The sequence below is a fragment of the Dermacentor variabilis genome, chromosome 1 (assembly GCF_050947875.1).
Source record: "Dermacentor variabilis isolate Ectoservices chromosome 1, ASM5094787v1, whole genome shotgun sequence".
NCBI lineage: Eukaryota > Metazoa > Arthropoda > Arachnida > Ixodida > Ixodidae > Dermacentor > Dermacentor variabilis.
In genome coordinates, this window is record NC_134568.1 from 190,540,510 (window position 1) to 190,563,817 (window position 23,308).

A 23,308-nucleotide genomic window follows, 5' to 3' on the forward strand; every position below is an offset into this window, starting at 1 on the left:
CTTGTTACACACCAACGTCCTTTTTTGTTTCTTTGTGTAACGTATGTTTGCCTGGCACGTCATTGCTTATCTGCCTACCCACCCACAAGCAATGTATGCTTAGGTGAGCTAGAAAATGTTACGAGAAAAGAAAGGGCAATGAAGATTATTATTATTATTATTATTATTATTATTGTTGTTATTATTATTATTATTATTATTATTGTGTTATATAATGGTACATACTCGCGCCGCGAGGACTTATGCAAAAGCCGGCGCGGCGGCTAATCACCGGGACGCCAATCTACATGAACACCCCGCCGTATACCTAACGGTGGCGCGGGCCATACAGCCTCAGGTCACAAATGAAAAGTGAGACAAGCTTTTCACTATGTGTGGCAGAAAACGCAATATAACTTTACGTATGCTTAGAATTATCTCCGGCAGGACGGTGCCGACAGAAAAGTGGCCACCGCGCGCATACATGCACGGAGCCGCGCACCAGCGCAACCCGCATTTTTCGCGCCATGCGGCGTAGCAGAGGATCGAGACACAACTGTGCACGACTTGGCGTGTTAACCGGCGCAAGACTGTTATTGTACCAACAGGCGCATCCAGAAAGTTTAAAACAGGTTCGAATAGTCGTAGCAGCCACGTTTAGATGCGTCTCGCTTCGTGTGTGTACATTCGTCGACTTTGTAAATTCAGCATTACGCGGTGGACGCCTTCGGGCGCGATGCGGGGACGGGATCAAGCTTCTCCTTTTCCTCGACTGTTGCATTTCAGTCATCCTGAGAAGGGCAAGATTAATTCGATTTGGTCGGTGCCGCCGCGACAAGCTTCGAAAAGTCGGCGACTGTGTATATACCTGCACGCACACCCGCGTCGTATATATCACGTGCCTCCTGCTAACTACATCCCCGCGCGACGCTCACGGTGGTACTTTACTGCGGCAGCCGTTGTGTAGCAGAGTCGCGCTTAATGTTACCTTGTCGTCACTCCAACGTTATGTACACGAAAAAAAAATTAATAAAGGTTGAAGAAACGCTGACACTTGAGCGCGCGGTGTGCCGAACACGAGGGGCTGCGCATGCTCTCTGGAAGTTGACGCTCCGACCAATAGCGGCATCGCGACGCCGGCAAAATACGAGTCGAAATACGAGTGAACGGTTGCCCCGCGGTGCAACCGTTGCGGTGAGCACCGCGGAGCGCGAGACAGCCCTGAAACGTGTCGAAGAAGCGAAGTGAAGCCTGAGCCACAACGTGAAGCACGTGCGCACAGGAAAAAAAGGAAAACGCGGTTGTACAGAGCTGCAGAAAACAGGACGGTTGCGTCGGCGCACGCTTTATAGATGTGGACTTGGATTGCTGCGCGCCAAGTGCTAGGGAGCCTGACGCGACATATATAGCATATGCAGTTTTCGGCTCCCCCGTATATCGCACAGCGCTGCACGAGCTCGGGCTGAGCCCGCAGCCTGACCCGGCCGGCACAGCCGATTCTCCATTGCCTCGAGCCCGAGACGCGCCCAGATCGAAGTGCTAGCTGTCACGTCCTACGCAGGCGGACTACACGTACAAAGCTCCACTTTGTACGATGGACAGTAACGCGCAGAGTGTTCGCGCGTCAATGTCGAATCTTATACTGCGAATCCTATACTGCTCGCGATAGCGCCAGGGTGTCGCTGTCACTATACTTCCCACTTGGAGAGCGAATGCAAAATATCTCGCTAGCTCCCCGTTCACTGGAACTGCCTCTTGCGCCCGGCCGTCTGTGGTTAGAAAGCAAGGTCACTTTTATTTGTCGCACCTTGCGGAGAACTGCGTGACAGAGGAAGAGAGAGGAGTGTGCTGGCACTGAGGTTGTGAGCAGCAAAAAGCGCGCGCTGTGACCAAAATTAGTGAGCTTCTTGCTCTGCTTCAGGTGGCTGCCACGAAAGATCTGACACTCCGGTGCGATCAACTAAAAGTGGTTTATCTTGCCTTATGCGGCACAGCGGGTGTTCAGGCATGCGGAATGAGAGAATTCGCCTGGAAGATAGTGTTGCGTAATCGGCGTCGAAATAATTCGCAGTTTCGGTGGAAGTGCGACGATCGCTTGTGCAGGTCCCGAGACCCGTCGCTCGTGAACCTTGCCATTTCTTTTGTTCCCGTCGCCCCAATACAGAACGGCGCGAACCTACAGCGACGGAAAGGCCAATCAATTTCTCTGGCTTCATTTCACGCCCCAATAGCATTTCTTCCTCTTATTGCTCTTTAGCTTTCGCTCGGAACACACACACACACACACGCACATATATATATATATATATATATATATATATATATCATCCGTAAGAACACGTTATTTCAATGGCAGATGTGTCGGGCACTGTATATACGTATGTGGAACCAAGTCTGTGTTATCATGCGGCCACTTTCGCGTCTGAGCCGTTGTCATCAGAATCGGAACGACGGCAGCGACCGCGAGCACCGATTATTAAAAAAAGCTGTATATTCTACTGACATCATTTGAAACACTTCTGGTAAACCTAATGTAGCTATATTTCAATATCTTCTCATCTTGGGGGACTCCCGCATGGTATGGATGGATTGATGTTATGAGCGTCCCCTTTGGAACGGCGCGGTAGGTTGCGCCACCAAGCTCTTGCTATTATGCTGCCTAATGTCCTACCTACGTAAAAAAAAGAAAAAAGAAATAAAAACGCACGATGAATTCGGATGTATGTTATGAGCGTCCCCTTTGGAACGGGGCGGTGGGTTGCGCCACCAAGCTCTTGCTATTATGCTGCCTAATGCCCCGCCTAGGCTAAAAAATAATTAAAAAAACGAAAAATAAAATGCACTATGAATTCCCATAATAAATTTTCTGACCCCCATAGTGTGAACTTTGTTTTTGCACGTCTCCGTTTTTTGTCGTTTCCCTACTTTTCTTCCACCAATATTCCAATCGCCTCTTACTAATCTCTATTGCGGACATGTCTAATTTTCCCCTGCTCTCGCTGAATCCAAGAGCTTTAACCCAAGTCGTCCAACCCAAGTAGTCCAGTGGTGCCTAAATCGACCGCTGGGCAGATGTCTTCACATTCTAATAAAACATGCTCCATCGTTTCCCTAGTTTTGATGATGATGATGATGATGATGATGATGATGCCCTTGATGAGTTTGCCGCATACCCACTCATGGGGATTGGCCAAGAGTAGGGCAGACTTTGCTTATGTATTCAGGCAATGAATTTAAAAATTAATTTTGTTGCATAAATTGAAGCGAGGAAAGGTCAAAATGGTTCAGTAGACTGTCATTCAATAAAGAAATTATATATAATATAAATGAGGCAATAAAGGAGTACCGCAGCAAGCACATGCTTCTTCTTCCTTCTTATAACCCGCTTTATAGGTGCGTGTTCTAAGGCATCCTGATCTTGCTTCGAAAAGTAATGAGCTTCCCTTTGAGTCATCATAAATTGTTTCTTTCCTGATTTCGTTTTTTCCTCGTAAGTAAGTTACTCTTGGCAGGTTTCTTTTCCATTGCCGCCACGCATGAGATTATTTCGGCCTCTGACTTTCTGCTTGACGTTCGTTGTTGCTGGGTTGCCCACCCTACAGGCCGCATACTTGCTGGTAAGCTTCCAAGTCCTTTTCCTCCACTGTGAATCAATGTTTTTTCTGTACAGACACCTCAACACTCTCCCAGCCCCCCCCCCCCCCCACAGAGAGAGAGAGAGAGAGAGAGAGAGAGAGAGAGAGAGAGAGAGAGAGAGAGAGAGAGAGAGAGAGAGAGAGGGAGAGACTACACCTCTCTGTTGTTTTTAAGCCTAGTGTATTAAACCGAGAGCATGCACGGCAAACAAGCATCTTGATTGTGTAAGTCAACTATATAACCAGCCCGGTTAATGAAACGTCTTCGTTGGATGAATATTATTCCGCGGCCCGTTAATATGAATGAATGAAAATTCATTTGAACAGGGGACGTATTTTTACTTTAATTGTACGGGAGCAGCACGGTTTCATAGAACTGGATCACATGCGACGACCGAATTACGAGAGAGAGTAGCACATCGGCGGACTCGCTGTCGCAATACGTTCTTGAAGGTCGTTTGCACTTTAATATAAACTCATTAGTATCGACGCCTTGTGAAACTAGACCGAGTCGCTGGACGGGCTGCAACATCGATTTTTCTTCATCTATTTCTGTTCCTCCTTAACGGCCGTTCATTCGGTTGACTCGACGCAGTTTTCCACGCCGAAGGTGATCGTTGCAATACAGCCTCCTGCAGCGGATCTTGGTACGGGGGGTATCGCTGTACTTGGGCAAGTTAAATATTCTGCATGAGTAGCCTGACCTCTTAGTCAGTGTAAATTGCCGTGTTATAATGTTCGCATGGATCCCAATAAGATTGAAACTTGCCAAATCGATGTCGTTGCTTCAAAAGCATTTGGTGCGCTAAAGTTGACCTTGAGAGTTGCATAGCTGTACTACTCGCTCGACGCCAGACCTAGCAGCCCTATACTCTTCGAAAAGCATTCGACAGGTGTATGAGATACATGAATTCGCTTGAGCGCGTACGAGGCGATGACTTGCACAAATATCTCGTCGTGTGGGTTGACAAATTCTTAGTTGGCAGAACATTTTATTGCCTTTCTTTTTCTGATATAGGCAGTCGAGGGGCGTTCGTCAAGGAGCGGTTTTTTCTCCCGCAGCATTTTGTGTCGCTTTTAGTTTCTTGTAACATGCCAGCCACAGTGGCTCCGTGGCTGTTAATTTGCGCTGCTGAGCACGAGGTGAAGAGTTCGATTCCGAATGTGGCGGCTGCACTGCCGACGTGGGAGAAAAAAAAAAAAACGCCCGTGCATTAGGTGCATTCTAATCTGAAGCATGCGTAGCGCTGTAAAAAATAAAAAAAGCATTTTATAATTTTTAAACTCAATGTTTTTTTTTTCTTCTTTAAAATGCGTTGCATTTGCCTCTCACTCCAACAAGTCATAACTCACAAACAAATTGGTATATGGCATAACATTTTGGCATTTATCCAGGTGTGTGGGCAAGTATCCTTAAAAAGACTGAACAAAGACACACACACACACACACAAAGCTGGATTTACGCAAGGCTATGTTTTGAGATAACAGGCCATATTGTCAAAAAATTATCGGGAATTTTAATAATCCTAGATCATACTGCATGCCTGAATATGTAAGAAATCAGCTTGGAAAGTTTAAAGACCAAATCTTGATTGGGTGGAACATTGTTAATATCGGCGTAACAGAAAAAGAAACAAATTCGCCTTTTAAGATAAACAATAACCAATATTAAGTTGCAATTGCATAAAAACAAAATTTTAGAGCGGTAAAATTCGATAGACTTTTGTAACAGGGCCTTGTGGTGCTTCTATTATACAGGGTGTCCGAGTTAACTTAGCAAAATATTAAAATATGCAAATGCCACGTAGCTGGACAGAATAAAGGTAATGTTGTTTGCCGTCGCTTGGAGATACTCAAACTATTTTTTTTCATTCCGCATAATTAAATAATTAGTCTTAATTAGTTAATCAGCCTCAAATATTATAATTTGATGAAAAGTGTAATTGAGAAAATTGTAGAGCGACTTGGAAAACTCCCGATACAGCTTTCTGTTGCTCAATACGTGCTACATTAGAGTGTTTCCGAGCGTGAAAGAAGTCCGCGTATACACGCAAAATTGCCGCGCGACTGGCCGCTCGAGGCACTTGGCGTATGTGAGAGGAATTCATTCACGCTCGGAGAAACACTCTAACGTAGCACGTATTGAGCAACAGAAAGCTGTATCGGGATATATTTATTTTTTATCTTAAGAGGGCAGCGCTCAATTCTTTAGTTATATATATATTTGTTACTTCTGTTATCTTGCATCTTGAAACGCATCCGTAGTAGAGGATAGCGCCATTACTACCAAAACCAAGAATAAGAACAAACACCACAAATCTCTCTTCTTCTATTTCTGTTTTTTTCCTCGAACGCTAAACTTACGTTTATTAATTATGCATCTCGATTTACTTAATTTTTTCTTTAGTCTCCAGTTTCTTCCAGAACAATCTCGTACATATTTCGCGGTTGCTGCCTGCGTGCTAATCCGTCGTAATAGTGTGTGTGTGCCATGGATTTGAGGGGGGGAAAAAGACGAGGACGGCAATGTGAAAGCCACAGGGTAGAACGCTTGTATTGCTATTTTATGATTTTGATCCGCGATGCAAAAAATGCTGCCATAAATTTTATAAAGCAGTCCTTCTTTCTTTATTATTATAATTTTTTTTTGCAAATTTGGTATTCCGCAAATTTATTTTATTATGGCAAGATTCGTCTAATGTCCGCTTTCTTTTTGTCTCCCTATAGAAACTATGAGCACCCAGACTTTAATATTCTAAATTATATTTAGATATTGTCCCTCTAAAACTAATTTGAGAACCGCCTCATCTTGGCCAATCCCCAGTAGTGGGTAAGCACCATTATTCGGGAACAATAACAAGATCTGCGGGTGAGTTGACAGCCACATATCACCAAAACTCTTAAAAATTTCTAGTATGTAATTTATTTTCAACTTCGTTTGCTCAACGTTCTTTCTTTATTTTCTTGAACCCTCGTACCGCCAGATTCCTGGCTGATCACCCAGAGTGTTTGAGGAGCAACAACCAACCAACTTGACTCAGTAGGAGATAGCATGTAGCCGGTGAAAGTCTTCGAATGCACGTATAACCAATAGCTGTTTGTTAGTGCACAATAGGTCCTGCAATGAACTGACATCGTTTACTTGCAACTTGCACGTGTATTTGTCTTAACTTATGCTATAGTCGTTTATGGTTTGGTGGCAGACCATATGGAGCGCCGTCAGTGAATGATAATAAATGTTCAGCTTATTATTTTGTCTCTATGGCTTACGATCCGAGCTCTCTGGAACGAGGCCACGATTGGTGCTGGGAAGCGCACGCCAACCGGGCGGGCGGGCGCTCAACCGTATAAGGGCAGCGAAGGTTGCCCCCAGGTGCGTATAACGGATTTACTATCTCTTACTTTTTTTTTAATGTCGCGCGCGGTACATAAAGACTGCGTCTCTCAAGTAGTACTTACAGAGGCTAACATGTATTAGTTGATCATTTTAGCTCAGTTCTCCCTCTGTATTTTTTAATTCATCGGCTTAGATCCAAATCTTGCTTTGCTTTTCATGTCATCTGCACTCTTGTTTTAATGTCTGGGTATACCACAAAACAGCACGGTACTTGTATAGCCGCAAAAGAAAGCGCCTTGTAGCCTCGCGGAATGTATAGTCATGGTCTGAACGCGGTGACACGCAGACGGGAGCGGAAATAAGAACGTCTTTTAGAATCGGACTATAATTATAGAATTTGCGGAACAATGAGAGGCGAAAGCATTTACGGCGCAAAAATAGCTCAGGTAAGGCAAGTGTTGCTTTCGTTGGCGATACGCCGGCATGCCAAGAGTAATTTGATAGGATGAAACGAGCTGCGCGAATCTGGACGGATTCAATAATTGCTGAAAGTGTAGTGTTTTTGGGGTCCCAGATAGCGAATGCGTAATCTAATTTAGGGCGAACAAGCGTTTTATATAGATGTAGTTTTACTGACGAAGGTGATCGGGAAAAATTACGTCGTAAGTAACCCAGCATGCAGTTTGCGTTGTTAGTAACATAGTTAACATGTATGCGCCAGGAAAGATCGCAACTTATGTGGATGCCGAGGTACTTGTACGAAGTTACAAGATCTAGTAGGATGCCGTCAAGAAAATACGCGCTGCTAGCAGTGTGGCCCCGTCGAGATATTCGCATGTTTCTACATTTCTTGATGTTGAGCCGCATCATCCATTTATTTATGTAGTTGATGTGTTAACATACAAGATTAACTTCATATCGAAGTAATTATTAAGCATCTAGATAAAGCCACGACATTCTCGAAGTTTCATATGTAAGGGTCGCAGCGAGGCCTCCGGAACAGGACTGCTGAAAAAAAAGAGAAAAAAAATGACAACCATTCCACTCTGTGAAGATGGAATGGCAGCGAAAGCTGACGACAGTCAAAGCTCTCAAACGAAAAAGAAAGTGCTTTCGCTGCCATTCCATCTTCACAGAGTGGAATGGTGGTCATTTTCTGCGTCGCGAGTCTGGCGTCGTTGCTCGTTCGGAGGTGCCCGGGCTCGCGATTGTCGTTTTCGTTCAGCATCGCGGTAACGTTCTTCGTCGGTGGTCGTTTCGCGCCGAGTCCGTTTACATTCTCGTCGCTGTTCCCTCCGGCGCTTCTTCTTTGGGTGTACGAGCTATACGTGTCCACCCCGTCGACAACGCAGCTGTTTTTAGCAAATACCTCTCCTGGTTATGCACTGCGGTAACCTTGACGTCACGCTATTGTTCACGGCGAGCGTTCTAATCTGTTCCACATTTTGACACCTGCGCCGCCGCACTTCACCCGTATGGGTTTGTTAGAAATCGCTAAGTCCGTTTCTGTTGCGGGACGCCGAAAACTCTACGGTAGGTTAGTCATATACAGCTTTCGCTGCAAAATAAAAGAGCAAAAGTCAAATAATTACGCGTGGGAAATGACGGTACGTCGTAGAAGACGCGAGCGCTTCACGCACACTTCCTTTTCAGGCCGCCTTCACCACAGTTACCAGGAATACTACGTCGGAAAAAGGCGCAGGAGCACACTCGGTTCAAATCAACCGGAAGTAGGCAACGCTCGCGTCGTCATACGTTTTGCGAAGATGGCGGGACACAGCCATGGCTGCAGGGAATATGAGTTGACGGGGAACGCCGCGGCCTTAAAGGACGGGTAATGTGCAAAGCCCTATTCGCTGACATCAAGTTCAGGTGAGAAAACATTCTGTGAGTGATACTTTTTACAGCGAAGCTGTTAGCCTCGAGTTGATAGGGATGTTTCGCGGCGGCGTCCTCACGGACAAAAAAAAAAAAAGAAAAAAAAAACACACTTCAGCGATTGAAGCGAAAAGTGCATACATTCTTTTGTATCAGGCGTACAACATATAGCACAGCATTCGTTTCAATAAAGAACACGCACAAAACAAGCACCAAAACCACATAACAGGCGCTCCTGCTAACAATGCGAAGCATACGTTTCCCGGTAAAGATTACTGTTGCGCAAGCTGCCGCGGCGCCGGCAGCTTTCGACGTGTGGAGTGACGTCACTAGCCTTTCATATATAGACGAACCAGTCTAGCAACTGATTTGACTGTTGTTGCAGCAACGCTATGGGCAGTCAACGCATAGTTAGTACTCCCGAGGAGCGGCGTGAATACGAGGAGCGGCAAAGGGAGAAGAAACCGCAGTGTTACAGCCAGCGGCGGCGTGCTGCCGCTGGTCGCATTGCGTGGAATCCCAGCGCAGAGGAAGTGCGCACGTCCACATTCTCCTGCGGCTGAATAAAGCGCCGGAAGAGGAATTTGAGCGATAAAGCATATGCGTGCCCGCCCTTAGACGTTGCAGTGGTGGTTTTCAACAGCTTCGCTGGACATTCACTCTCGTTTCGCCGGGATGGCGAGTCAGCTTTTCATTCCCAAGCGGCGTTCTATGGCACGACAAAAATCGTTTCTTGGACAGAACATCATGTAATGTAAAATGAACCGTATAGCCCCCCCCCCCCCCCCCCCCACAGCGATGTCTCCCGTAGCCAGGGCGTTGCTTTGAGTAGCCATGTGTATCCCACATTTTAAGATTTTAGGCTTACCGCTGTTTACTGTTTAAGTTTTGTTGTGAAACAGGGACTCACTCCAGCTATAACTACAACCAATGGGTAATTAGGAACGATTATTACTTTGATTCTCAGACTCTGGATTCGTTATCTGAAGATTTTATTCCTTCCGCAAGTTATGGAACTACCGCGAAAGCGGTAAAAAGTTGGACGTGTACAGAAATAATAAATTGCAAATTGAATGAAATAGCAGAGGTGAGTAGACAGTACACGCATACTTCGTGCCTACCACCTGATTAACCCGCCGTGGTTGCTTAGTAGCTATGGTGTTGCATTGCTAAGCACGAGGGCGCGGGATCGAATCCCGGCCACGGCGGCCGCATTTCTACGGGGATGAAATGCGAAAACACCCGTGTACTTAGATTTAGGTGCACGTTAAAGAACCTCGGGCGGTCCAAATTTCCGGAGTCCCCAACTACGGAGTGCCTCATAATCAGATTGTGGTTTTGGCACCGTAAAACCCCATAATTTAATTTTCTTTAGCACCTGATTATTATATTTTGTTAGTTCAGACAGTTCTTTTTTTTAAATAAACGCCAGTGAGCATATGCAGTCGAAATGCAAGCGATGGCATCAAATAATTTAAGTGCAGAGAACCCCGGTGCCTTGTTGCAGCTCTTGAACAACATAGAGAACTGGTTCGTGTCCCACTGAATATGTTTGTCTGGCCTTCTCTATAACGGCACACGTTGTTCGAGGCAGTCTTGATCCGCAAAGCTGCGGCAGAGGATCGACCTGTTCGTTCTCCGCCAACTGATGCATAGCTCACTTGCGGCACAGTATGCCAAGTTGGCAGACTCTAAGCTGGCGTACAAGTATTTTGTTTTTCGCGAGTACTCTGGCAAACGCACTACGGATATCGGAAAACCAATATATCTTTCTTTCTTCATACTGTCAACCCTCTGCTGAGGGTTCCTACAGGGAGGGTTTTAAATACAGGCAGACCATATGCAGACTATGCATCAAGCGGCAGCGGAATCACAGAAAAATACATGTTTAACAATTTTTCAAATTCACAAACATCACTGGCATTTGCCACAAAGCTTGGTATCGCGTTCCAAAGTTCAATCACGGCAGGGAAAAAAAGAAAAGCGAAACATCACTGTGAGCAAAGTATGGGCGTAAAGCATATTGGTAATTAGTATTAGATAATTAGTGGTACAACGAGGTTTACGGATCAGAAATGCTTGTCGGCGCCACATAAAACACCTATCCGATCTACTTACTCTAGATTTACTTTAGAAATCGTAGTTCCTCCGTCTACCCTGCTCATCAAAACCGTGCTTCTACCTTCTCGCGTACCTCGACGCATGAGCTTTCTGGCAGCTATATATATATATCAGTGAGTCGGCTTTCTCCACTGGAAATGCCCTGCCACTCGTCGCGTCACGCCTAAAGATAACGCGTCCCTGCAGCTTTCTCCTCCCCCGCCTCTTATCTCCGGGCGGCCGTGTCACTGGCTAAATTCCCTTCCGCAATAGACCTCTCCCGTTCTGCTATGACAACGCGTAATCTTTATTTGTGCAGGATGCCAGAAAGAAAGAGAGAGAGAGAAAAAGAAATACACGGCGAGAGAAAACGATGCCGGGCGACGTTCCTGCACAGCCAGAATGAGCAGTGGCGGCGAGCAGAGCGTGGCCTTGGCCGACGCGCATTATTTACAAACAGCCTGCCCCAGAGCAGTCGCTGACGGATCGCCCCACCGGCGGCGGCCAAGGTGGCATCCGGCCAGCCTGGAGCTCGAGATCAACTGCCCGCGACAGTGTTGCGGCGATACTCGCACTACTTGCGCCATCTTAACCCGCTGGACCAAGCCGGCCGGTGCCTGCGACCGCGCGGTGCGCCCTCGTGTGCCTATAGAGTTGCTAGCGCACAGCTTTTCTCTCTTTTTTTTTCTTTTTTGTTTCTCGCTCTGCATCTTGCCTCCCATTTCAGCCGACTTCAGGCACCCAGCTGGGATCAATTCTAGTCGCATGCGTCCCTCTGCGTATCCTTGTGCGTTGCTCGCAGTTGCCGAAGAGTTCGCTGTATCTGTAGTCTTCCAAAAGTTCAGTCAAAACCTGACAGGTACGCAACTTTGTCGGATGGAGAGAGCGAGTTGTCAAAGCGAATCTCGTGCTGGAAATTTCGGGCAGAGATGGATGGCTGCGTACAACAGCATGGAGTAAACATGCATAACGACGACAGCTCTTTGGCACTCCGAACGTTTAGTGTCCACATGTTGTTTTGCCCAAATGGTTGAGGCATTTGCGACTAAAATGAGCTGTGTATAATTTTCAGCACGTATGCATCCCTGCGCACGCCTATGCATATACGAGCGCCATGACCACTATTTCTCTAGCGCGGCGGCTGTCGTGGTGGCGTCAGCGCAGTTTTATGGCGAGCTCAAGCGGGCGCCCGATGCAGTTGAACGCTTCGTCTCATGTATGCCACAATGCCCATGCGCAACGTTCGTAACGCCTTCAGCACCGAACCGTGCTCCGTTGTTAGTGCTACTTGTTCGGATACTTGGTGAAACAGAACTACGTACTTAAACAGGCGCGAACAGACACGCATACAAAAATGAAGACAGACAAGGACAAGGACTGCTCATCTTCTCTGTCCTTATTCCTGTATGAGTCTGTTCGTGTCTGTCGTTAATGTACCATGTTCATCGCCCTTGCATGGCTCGGAAAAAAGAAAGAAAACCATCAAGAGTGAACAGCCGGCTTGAAGACATGTGGAATGCAAGTCACTGAAGGCACCCGTTCGTTCAGAATTTACCGGGCGATCATTTTCAAGTTTTAAGGCATTTCTAAAAATCGTCTGTGGCAGATGGCATTATTCTTGTCCTTGAGCTGGATTATTCCAACAGGCGGACATTACTAGCACGAGAAATCGAAAGAACTATTCAACTATTTAACAAAAGATACTAATTAATTTAATGACGTTTCCGCACATATTGCAGCTTGCGAATTGTAGCCGGTGAGCTTGCAAGACGTATACGCTTGAAATGAATTTCAAAGATCACACCAGTTTCGTGATATTTCCCAATATGTGGAACGAAATACATGTGCGATCAAGTTACTTTTGTGCTTCAATGCATAAAGGAGCGTTTTGTTAAAAAAGTAAGTGGAACACAAGTGCATTTTTATGGCAAGATTGAGCGCGCATACCTCCAAGGTGGTGTCATTCTGGAAATTCTTTCCAATAGGATATGCCTGAAAAGCTCACCGGCTACAATTCGTAAATTGCAATATAGGCCGTAAAGTAATTAATTCGGAAGTTAGTTAATGTATTTTTGTTAATTAGCTGAATATGTATATCGATTTCTCGTGCAAGTAATGTCCGCCCCTCAGCATGATCCAGCTCAAGGACTAGAATTATAGTATCTGCAACAGGCTATTTTTAAAAATTTCATAAAACTTAAATATGATCATCTTGTATGCAGTACTGGAAGGCTGACCTTAAATAACGTTCTATTCTTAATGCTGTGCATGAATTATTGCGCTGTAGAAAAATAGTTCCCCCACCAGATTGTATGGAGAACAGCCATCTTGCTCCCAGGTGTATCGGGGACTGCGGCACGCATAATGTGTGTTTAAGCTGCAATCACAACATATATATATATATAGAGAGAGAGAGAGAGAGGGGGGGGAGGGAGAGGGAGGGAGGGAGAAACTAGCCAGTTTTGCGGTAACCAGACCCGTATAAGACATTGTTCTTTATGTACTTTTAGAGAACGCGTGCATAATTGGTCTGCAGGTTATCGGTCTTATACGTCCTGGAAAAGGGGGGAGGAGGGCAGAATGGGACGGTTGCATGAACACGAAAGTAATATGGATGTGCGATTTAAACCAAATTGAATTGCAACCAAATTAAACCAAATTGCCACGGGTCTTGGAAGAGGTTGGCGAGAGGGGGGAGCGGTGCTTTCGCCAACCTCCACTTCAACGTCACTGGCACTGATGAGCAGTCGGACACTATTCAAGAAACGCTCAGACTTTTGAACATCACCTATATGACTGCACGAGCGAAACGAATACATATATTATAGCAGTGGTGCCCGTGAATATTCGAAACTCTCGTCACTCTAAGATTTAGAATGTTCGCAGTCTCCCGAATAGAGAATGCCATAACCGTGGCATTCAATCTGCGTCAATTTGCACAGTCAATTAAGGCAACCAAAAGATGCAACGGATGTGTAATCAACTGTTATCGCGAGGTGTCAAAATAGCCTCTGTGCAATTCTGTTTAGTATTCAAATTATCCCTTCTTATTAAGGCTGTGCTAGTATTCGAAACTTTCGAATAAGGAATCGCATAGTGTCCTATTCAATTTGCTCTTCGAATCGAATAGTTACTATTCGTAAATGCGAATATTTTTCGAATACTTTTAGAATATTTCGAAATGTCAACTGCGCCCAAGTAAACATAAAATTGCAGCAAGAGTACGGTAAGTTTTCACCTCCATGGGCATCATCATCATCATCATCATGTTCACTGCAGGATGAAGGCCTCTCCCCTCGATCTCCAATTATACCCCCGTCTTGCGCTAGCTGATTCTAGCTTGCGCCTGCAAGTTTCCTCATTTCATCACCCCACCCAGTTGTCTGCCATCCTCTATTGCGCTTCCCTTAGCACTCATTATGTGACTTTATTGGTCCACCAGTTATCTACCCTACGCATTACATGGCCTTCCCAGCTCCATTTGTTCCTCCTAATGTCAACTATGTCCACGGGCATAGTATAGCTACACAAAAAACATGAAAACTTGCGTAGTGGAGTAGGCTACGTCACTTACGTAGCGATACTTTCCAGACTGTAGAGAGATCATTCGCCTTCTCTGAAGAGCCCTGTGCATGTGAAGAAACTTTACTTGTTTGCTGCTAATGCTCCATTTGTACTTTTAATAAACAACGCTTCATAATGTACCATGTAATGACAGCAACTTGCGAAGTTTAGAATTACTGTGATGTGAGCATCGTTTTATATTAATTGGGGTAACAGCTAGCTATTCTTTATTCGAAAATTATTCGGTATTCGATTCGAATTCGATTTGGTCTGAAAAATCAATATTCGCACACCCTTACTTCACATATTCTGGAAAAACGCGTGCGTGCGTGCGTGCCACGCTTCTGGTACAATTTTCATCTTGTTCCATGTTGTAGAGTCACAATATTCTTTGTTTTATTGTATATTTTCCCAGTAGCACTCTTGTCATACTCCCCCCCCCCCCCCAACCTCCTTGTTTTTCGTCTACTTTGCACTGCGTGAACTTCACGCCCCTTTTCCAAACACCCACTTACCAACTCGCACTTTCGCCACTGGCAGAAGTAAAAACATGACGCAATGTCCAGGACGTTTTGCTGCATCTGCCCCAGCAAACAGACCACATGTGGGAGGGCCCGTTTAAAGAACGGTGTGGGAGTTGAAAAATATAACAAGGGCATTTGAGGCGCCCTTAGGCTTGCTGACAAGACGCATTTCCAAGAAGCTTGTAGATAACGCACGATGTCTGCGAATATACTGACGCTATCAACGGTTCATTGTAGCTAAAGGCTTGGAACTTGAATACACAGGGAAACAAAGCTACCGATTTACCGTGACCATTTTACGGAGAAGTGCATAATAATTAAATAAAGGTTCGGGGGGGGGGGGGGGTGAAGGAGTTAGGGGGATACGCGCCTTCATATCTAAAATGTGGCACATGCGACGACATATAGCGATGAATGTATATCGACCTAAAGGTGCGTCGCGATTATCCGGCACGAATATATGAGCGTTACGATCGATCGATGAATTATAGGTGGGGGTGGTGTAACGGAAGGACACTTGGCATTCGCTACCGATGCCACCGTTGGGAAAATCGCTATATGCTTTCTCCTCGGAAGCATATTAACACCCCCCTCACCGCCCCCCTCCCCCTCATTTTCCAACTTGCGCTATTTGTAGAAACAAACATTCAAACACCGCACGGAGCTAATCGAAACACACCCCATGCAGGGTGCGCGCTCACTTCGCTGTAATCACGAGCAGAGCGCTACTCCTCGAACCGGTGCACTCGCCGCAGCTTCAGCCGAGTCGTGCAGCACGACAATTCGAAAGCCCGAAAGCAGCGCGGTGCGCGAACCCACTGCAGCGTCGCGAGAAGAGCGCGTGCCCGTCTTTGCTCCTCCGCGACTGCATGACCCCGGCTTCGTCCTTTATGCGCGTCGTGGTCTCGAGGGCCACCAAGTCAACCCTCGCTTATTATAGGGAAGGTAGCCGCTTGCCGAATGACCCGGTTTTGAACTTGCCACTGCTCTGCGCGGCGCCAACAAGCAGAGAAAGTGAGCTTCCGCTTACACTCGAGCAGCCTTACTGCTGGCCTCTGTAACAGCCTTTGCCTGCACAATGCCTGCACAAATTTCGCTCTCCAAGCATTGTCAAGCCCACTCCAAACACGCACGCGAAGATCACCGCTTCCGCGCTCCTTTCGCGGCCTTTGTGCTCCAGGACGCCAGAAAGGGTTTCGTTCCAGTCGCTTCCTTCTATCGTCGCGACCGCGACACACGTGCGTACCGATTGGGAGGGAAAGGAACCTGGGGGCGCTTGCACGAATAATTTTAACCGTAGGTAAATTATCCCAGGGTTAAAATGCCCTGTGCAAGTGGCCCTTAGAGTAGTAGTCGGTGTTATCGTGTTAACATTGCGGCTCTCATCAGTATGGGGAAACGGCGAAGACGAAGGTGGATAAGCTTTGACGAATGTAGAAATTAAACTTCACTTGCGAAAACCTATTTCAACGTAAAATGTGCAAGAAAACAAATGACGTAGCCTGAATTGAAATGTACTAAAAATAATGATCGTCTACTTTAAACACGAACATGTTCCTCTTTATCAAATTTCCCTTGTTATACATGCATAACAGATAACAGAAACGCGGCACAAGCACTTAGAGTTCTGACGTATCGGTCCCGAAGCCTTTATGTTTGAGTAATAAACTGCAAAGCACTTTGGCACCCACCTTCGCCGTCGGAATAAATGGAAATATGACGCAATGCCGTGGAGCTTTTGCTCCGTCTGCACCACGTTACAGTGTTCGGCACCGAAACACGTACGGCGGGTGCGAGCGCCCGTCTGAAGAAATGTGCAGGTAAGGAAGCCGCCAAAGAGAGACTATAAGAATGCATTGTCACGGCATCTTCGTTTAGTTCAAACAATTCTCACGAGGTGGCTCGTTATCCAGTCTTTTGCTCCAAAGAGAAAACAAAGAGCTTTCTAGACGATACAACAGCATACAACTAACTCAACTGTACGTTGCGTATAGTGATGTAGCGGGTATGCATCACGGATGACCGCATCAGGCGAATAACTAAAATATAGCTGTCGTGTTTATGCTCCTTGTTCACTGTCTGGATAACGCTGATAAAATGCGACCGCTATTGAGATTCGGGCGTTGCAATATCGATTACATCGTAGCCTATGGCCTCTCGAACCAATATTAACAGGCACAGCATGTTAAAATTGCCTCGACAGGACTGCCATTACGTGGATTCCTCTCTGCATTAGCGTTATAAGTGAGCACTCATTGAGTATTGAGTACAATGACCAGGCATCGCACAGTTGCCCACGCACACCAATTTGAAGTATGGCCACCGCGCGTCGTAAGTGACAAGCGTCACCAACGAAGCTGTTGTAAGTATACGAATTGGGATATACGTAATATATTTTGAATAGGTAGCGTATATGCGCAACGATTTCTGCTCATGGAAGGCTAACCTGGACTAAATAAGGTGCCTTGTGCGTAGACACGCCTCCTTGGTAACTTTTTTTTTATGTTGAATAAATATTAAAAACCACGTTCCACCGATCGTACACAGGTGTCACTCGTTGACACTAGGCGAGACGTACCAACAATATAGACGTCCTGAAGCCAAAAACACGCAAGCACTCGCCTGTGTGGTTCTGGCCCTGACGCTACGGTGCACTCACCTGCAATGTGCTAACGACTCGCACAGGCAACCGAATAAGTGACTGAAGCGTTAAACAGACGAGGACAAACGGGAAGCACGCAAGCGCTTACATGTGCGTTCCTTTCCTTGTCATCCTGTGTTTAGCACTTATTTCTTCATGCCAAGCTGTTCTTATCAATAGCAAACAAACCTGCAAGGTTAAAGAACCGTACGTTTACAACTTACTTTCGTCCCATACACTGGAAAAACTGACGCGGCAGGAGTAAAGAACCGCGCGAGGCAAGTGAATCAAGATCGCGCACCATCAATCTCCAGCATAGTAGTACTCTTCACGTGCGTCTGTTTTGCTTTCCGGAAGCATTTATTGTTTTTTTTTCCCTCATTTCTCTAACGTTAACACCCACAACAGACTGTTCAAAATTCGGTGGAATAATTTTTAAGGCATTTGTCGACCCAAATTTCTGAAAATATTCCTTCCGTGCTGAAAAACTCTGAAGGGCTCGCTGCTCATACACCACTGGCGTGTGCGCGCCCGCACAGAATGAATAAATAGGAAGGCCCGCGGGTGGCCGCGCTCTCCCGCGTGGCACCTGCGCGGACACGTCGGCCACAGTCCTCGCACATCCAGTCGCGAGCCGATCCTGCGCTCGTCTGACACGTCCATTTATTATTGCTAACCTATGGTGGCTTCGCGGTAGAGACGCACAGCGCGAACGAACTCAGCCCCGGCCACACACACACTCGTTCCTGTACAGCTACGCGCGCGCACGAATAAATACTAGGGTCCTCCGGAGGGCCTTCGCTCGGGTCAGAGGTAGTTCATCAGGGGCGTCACCTCGGGCTCGTCTTTAGGGGAGTCCCGGAACTCGAAGCAGTAGTTGGCGCCTTCGTTGTTGTCCCAGTACTCCTGGTCTCCGACCACGTAGCGCACGCACATCTGCAGCTGCGCGTCGCCTTGGGGCGTGAGGTAGACGTCGACGCCGAAGCGGTCCGAGATGCCGTCTGACGATCCCGGGAGGTAGACGGCGCGCAGGTCGCAGAAGGACCGCCAGTTGTCCAGCGAGTAACGCAGCACCACCAGCTTCTCGAAAGCGACGTTCAGCACCCGGATGACGGCGTGCAGCGCGCAGCCCGACGACACGACTGACTCAAGGCAGACGCGTTGGCTCGTCAGCCGGGTCATGAACGTTGGGCTAGCGCCGGGCTGGGAAAACAGTGCCTTTAGCTCTAGCGTGCACGGCGGTGGCGACCGCACCAGCGGCGCCAGCTGGAGGTGCGTGAAGGCGGAAGCCGGTACCAAGGGCAGCTCCTCGGACACGATGGTCCGCACGGCAGCCAGGTCGAGACCTAGCGCGTCGGCGAAGCGCACGATCTTCTTCTTGAACGGCGTACCCGGTGGACTCTTGCCGCTCTTGAGCGACGTGCTGCGCACCAGGACGGCGCGGCCAGCCTCGTCATCGTCGCTGTCCGCCGAGTCTCGTTTAGGTGGAGTGGCCGGCGGCATCTGGGCGTCTGCGACGGGTGACATGGTCTCAGACGACGAGGACTCGTCGGACGGATACTCCGGCACTTCGGGCGCCTTGGGCGTCACCTTATGCGAGGGAGCCTCGGTGAATCGGTGCTTCGCGAAGCGCGACGACCGAGGCCGGCTTGGAGACGCCCCCTGTGTCGAACTGCCGCTCACCGACAAGGAGCCCACGTCGGGTGAAGCGGCCACTGACGAAATGGCGGGAGGCGAGGAAACAGCATCTGGAGAAGCGATTGTGACCGCGACGTCAGTGGTCTCAGCGGTGACGGTAGCTGTGTCGGTGGTTGTAGCGTCTGTGGTAGTAGGGTTGGCTGGAGCAGCAGTCCTGCCAGACGCGTTCTGCGCCGCGAGTGCCTTTTCCTCGTTGCTGGTCTCCGAGGAACCGCTGCCGTCGCGAAATTCCTCGGCGAGCCCGTCAGCGGCATCGTGGAAGGCGTCGTCCGAGAGGTCGCACGAGGAGTCGCTCTCATTGTGCACAAGCACGCCAGGCCGCACCAGCTCTTGCACGATGGGGAAGCGAAAGCCGTCGTCCAAGGGGCGATGTGCGAGCGCGGCGCGCACCACGTCTCGCTCGGCTGGGTAGCGGCGCGGCTCCTCCTCTGCGTCGCCCTTGACATTTCCGGCGCTCTTGACCTCCAGCTCGCGAGGGACGCAGAGCACCGCGTCGGGAGCTACGGCGGCACTTTGAGACAGGCGCTCAGGCGGAATCACGCTTCGGGGTTCCTCTACGACAACAATATCTTCTTGCCCGCACGAGTCGGCAGCTGGCGGAACTGTTTTCTCAGACGCCTGTGCATCCGCAGCTTCATCGACGGAAGACGATGGCGACGGGTCATCAGCGTTGGAGCCCTGCTCGCAGTATTGAACGACGCAGTCGGTGGCTTGATCTTGGAGCAGCGAAAAAAGGCGGTCGTACAGAGCGCGGCCCGTACGTACCAGGAAGTTGGACGCGTCTTGCGGCGCCGCGGTGCTCGGCGGCCAGGATCCCGTCGAGCCGTTGACAGAAGTGGACGACTGCGACTGTTGACGGCACGGCGGACAGCGCACCACCGCGGCGGGCTGGTCATCCATGGAAGTGAAAGGCTTGCAGTAAAGCTGCCTAGCCAGATACTCGGCGCGGAGCCGGCAGCTAGCGAGCCCAATCGCGCACGAGGACTGCCATTCGCTCGGGGTCATAGTCTCCCACGCGAAGAGACTGACGACTAAATATAGCGCGCGGACGACGCCATCGCACCGACCTCTGGGCGACCTTCCCGGACGAGGCGCTGCCGTCGACGACGCCGCCGGGCGGGACCGGGCCCGCACCGGCGGCGGCACGGCTCCACGGTGGCCGCCATGGCCTGGAACGAGCTGCGCCTGCCGTCCTCGGCTTCGTCGTCCTCGTCAGCGCCGCCGCCGGCTGCCAGCGGGCCCCGGAGGAAACGCCAGAGCAGCTCGCGCGCCGCCTGAGGCTGCCTCGCCGCAGCTGGCCTCGGCCACTGCGCCGCCGCCCGGCCGCCCCGCCGCCGCCGCCACCGCCGACGGCCAGCTGCTCAACGAGGCGGCGCTGCATTCGCGAGAATGCCTTGCGGCGGCCATATTGAGCGGGACTCCCCTTCCCGTCCCGCCAGCCGGCGTCTTCTCTGTCGCGAAAGCAAGCACCGGGCGCCTTGCATTCCTAATCAAAGTTCCGCCGTCGAATAGTTCCGAAGCGTTGATAAGAAACCTAATCGCGGGCAATAGTTCGCACGTGTCTGTGAATGCCAGCGTCTCTTTTTGAAAGTGTTATCGGACCAATCAGTAAATTTTGTCCCCTCGAACGCCGATGTTTTTATGCATATTAACTGTTTTTTTTTCTTCTTTTTTAAATTCAGGCACCAGGATACGCTGTTGTTGTGCCACTGTCGAAATGGTACTTACCTACAGGGAGGTGGCCACTAGAATGAGAAGACAAAATATTCCCACGCTATGATTACAAAACAGAAAAGGAAGAAAAAAAATAGAAAGATAATAAGAAAACAGGTAATTAGTATGGAAACAGTAGGGCTAGAAGAAAAATAAGGAGGTACCATTGACGAAAAAGAAAAGAAAGAGAAAAATACATGCCAAGAAGCAACCTTAATCTAAAGCATGGTGGTGGTAGTAACAACTTTATTGAGATACTGATCAGTTATGATCTGGCCGGCCCGAGTCCTAGGATGGCCCCTCACGAGGAGCGACCCTTTCGGCCCAGGCATAGACGGCAATCTTAGCTAGCAGCGTTATCTACCAGAAGCCCCATTGTGGCATCCTTCAAGGCTTATGTGCTGCCCGTTTCTTACTATATGGACGTAGAAGACACGGTCAATTCGGGATTAAAAATAAGCGGAACATCTTCGCCAGTATCACATTGTATTTACAAAAATCTAAGTTAGCGGGGTCTCTGAGAACTCGTATCACTCGTGCTGTCGCTTGACACTGAGTACTTCTTGCCATTACATGAGCTTTGTATTGTCGGCGTCATTCGTGGCGAAGTGCTTTCTGTTTCATCAAGCTAGACGGGCTAGAACACGCGGACGGCGACCATAATAAATGACGGTCCGACCGAGTGGTCGAACTGTCATTTATTATTAGATTCACAAAAAAAAAAGTTAATACGCCGAATGCGGGGGGGGGGGGGGGGACGTATGCGCAAGCTGGGCGAGAGATAGACGGTGAAGCGGAAAACCGATAACAACTGACTGCTATCTGACCATCACGCTACCTGACGCGCCCTTAATCTGACCGCGTTTAACTGCCCCAAGCACCATATAGTATATTTCACGCGTGGTAAACCCTTATTCAAATCCGATTGTGGGCTTACAAAACCCATCAGCAGTCTCCGTCGAGGTCGAATTAACGGAAGACCACTGCATATGAACAGGCTTGCGAGGTCGCTTTCTTTTTTCTCTTATTTTTTTTTTTTTTTTGGAGGGGGTGTGATCATTGTCTAGTAGACTTTTAGAAGAGAAAAGTGCGTTGCTCTCCACGGGAATCGTAACTGCCTCACTGCTTTGTGGGCACTCGAACTATCCTGCGCTGCGGTCAAAGAATGATAAAGAGAATGGGTAAGGGGCGGGGTATGGGTGGAAGTGAACTTTATTAAGTATGCAGGAAAGAAAGGAGCTCGGAAGGTAGGCAAGGAGAGAGAGAGAGTTCTGGCGATCTGGTGCCCCTGCTTCTTTGGCGGACATCCCGCGTCGTCGCACGGTCAAGCGCAGTTATTCCTTTTTTGTTTCTTTATTTCCCCGGGCAATCTCGCTAGTGCGAAGGTGGCGTCGACAAAAGGGACTCGCGTTGCGTTTCCGCCGTTCGCCAGCGCAGCGGGGCCGGCCACCACGCGCCTCCGTCGCCCCGGTGTCGATCGATCGACCCCGCGGCGCGGTACTCGGCTCAGTGACCCCGTTTGCAGCGAGGGGAGGACGCTGTTGCGCTGCTCCGCGACGCCTCCGCCGCGGCGCGCGCGGAGCGGCGAACACGTGCGCCGCCGGCCGCGCTCCCAGTGGGCGGCTCAGCTGCTGGCCCGTCGGCGCCTGCGGCGGGAGAGAGAGAGTGGCATTTTTGCTATTTTTCGTGCAGGACGTACGAGGGACGATGGGAGAAAAGGGCACATTGAAGCAGCTTGACTAGCTCCCAGCATCCGTTGCAAGGGCGATAAGTAATACTTAGGCAATGGATCTAGACAAAGGAAGAGTACTCGCATGAATAAGGGCTTGAGCAAGCCAGAAAGTAAGCGAAAAGAGTAGTAGTATACTCAAGCACTGCCGAATCCATGACAATAATTAGAAGGAATAAATGAAAGCGTAATCATCAACTAATACTTTTTTTTTTTTTCAAAACACGAGTTGCGCACACTTGCACACACCGTTTCAGTCATCAATAAACCGTGTGATCGTGCTTGACGCACCCCGAATGGTTCATTGATTATCGATACGTGGGCGCAAGTGTATATACTGCTGGCGCCTTTCAAGAAATAAAAATTTTGTTGGAAGCCAGCACTTACGTTCTTCTCGTCGCTTTTCTATTGTAATGCTGGCGCGATGACATAGACGCGCAGGACTTTGTGTTCTGCAGTAGTGGGCGCAGCGAGGCGGAGACTGTTCCTCATTTTGAAACACGCATAAA

The 23,308-nt window shown here is 48.6% G+C and overlaps 1 protein-coding gene across 1 annotated transcript; it reads right to left on the reverse strand.

The window, feature by feature from the left end:
* Window positions 1-17,856: 17,856 nt before the first annotated feature.
* On the reverse strand, window positions 17,857-20,702 carry LOC142590143 (uncharacterized). The gene has a single exon (XM_075702031.1). The coding sequence runs from the start codon at window positions 20,360-20,362 to the stop codon at window positions 18,467-18,469; it is 1,896 nt and encodes a 631-aa protein (XP_075558146.1). The 5' UTR covers window positions 20,363-20,702; the 3' UTR covers window positions 17,857-18,466.
* Window positions 20,703-23,308: the final 2,606 nt, after the last annotated feature.

Excerpts from the sequence above, each read along its gene's own strand:
- LOC142590143 (XM_075702031.1), bottom strand. The coding sequence starts at position 20,362 with ATGACCCCGAGCGAATGGCAGTCCTCGTGCGCGATTGGGCTCGCTAGC.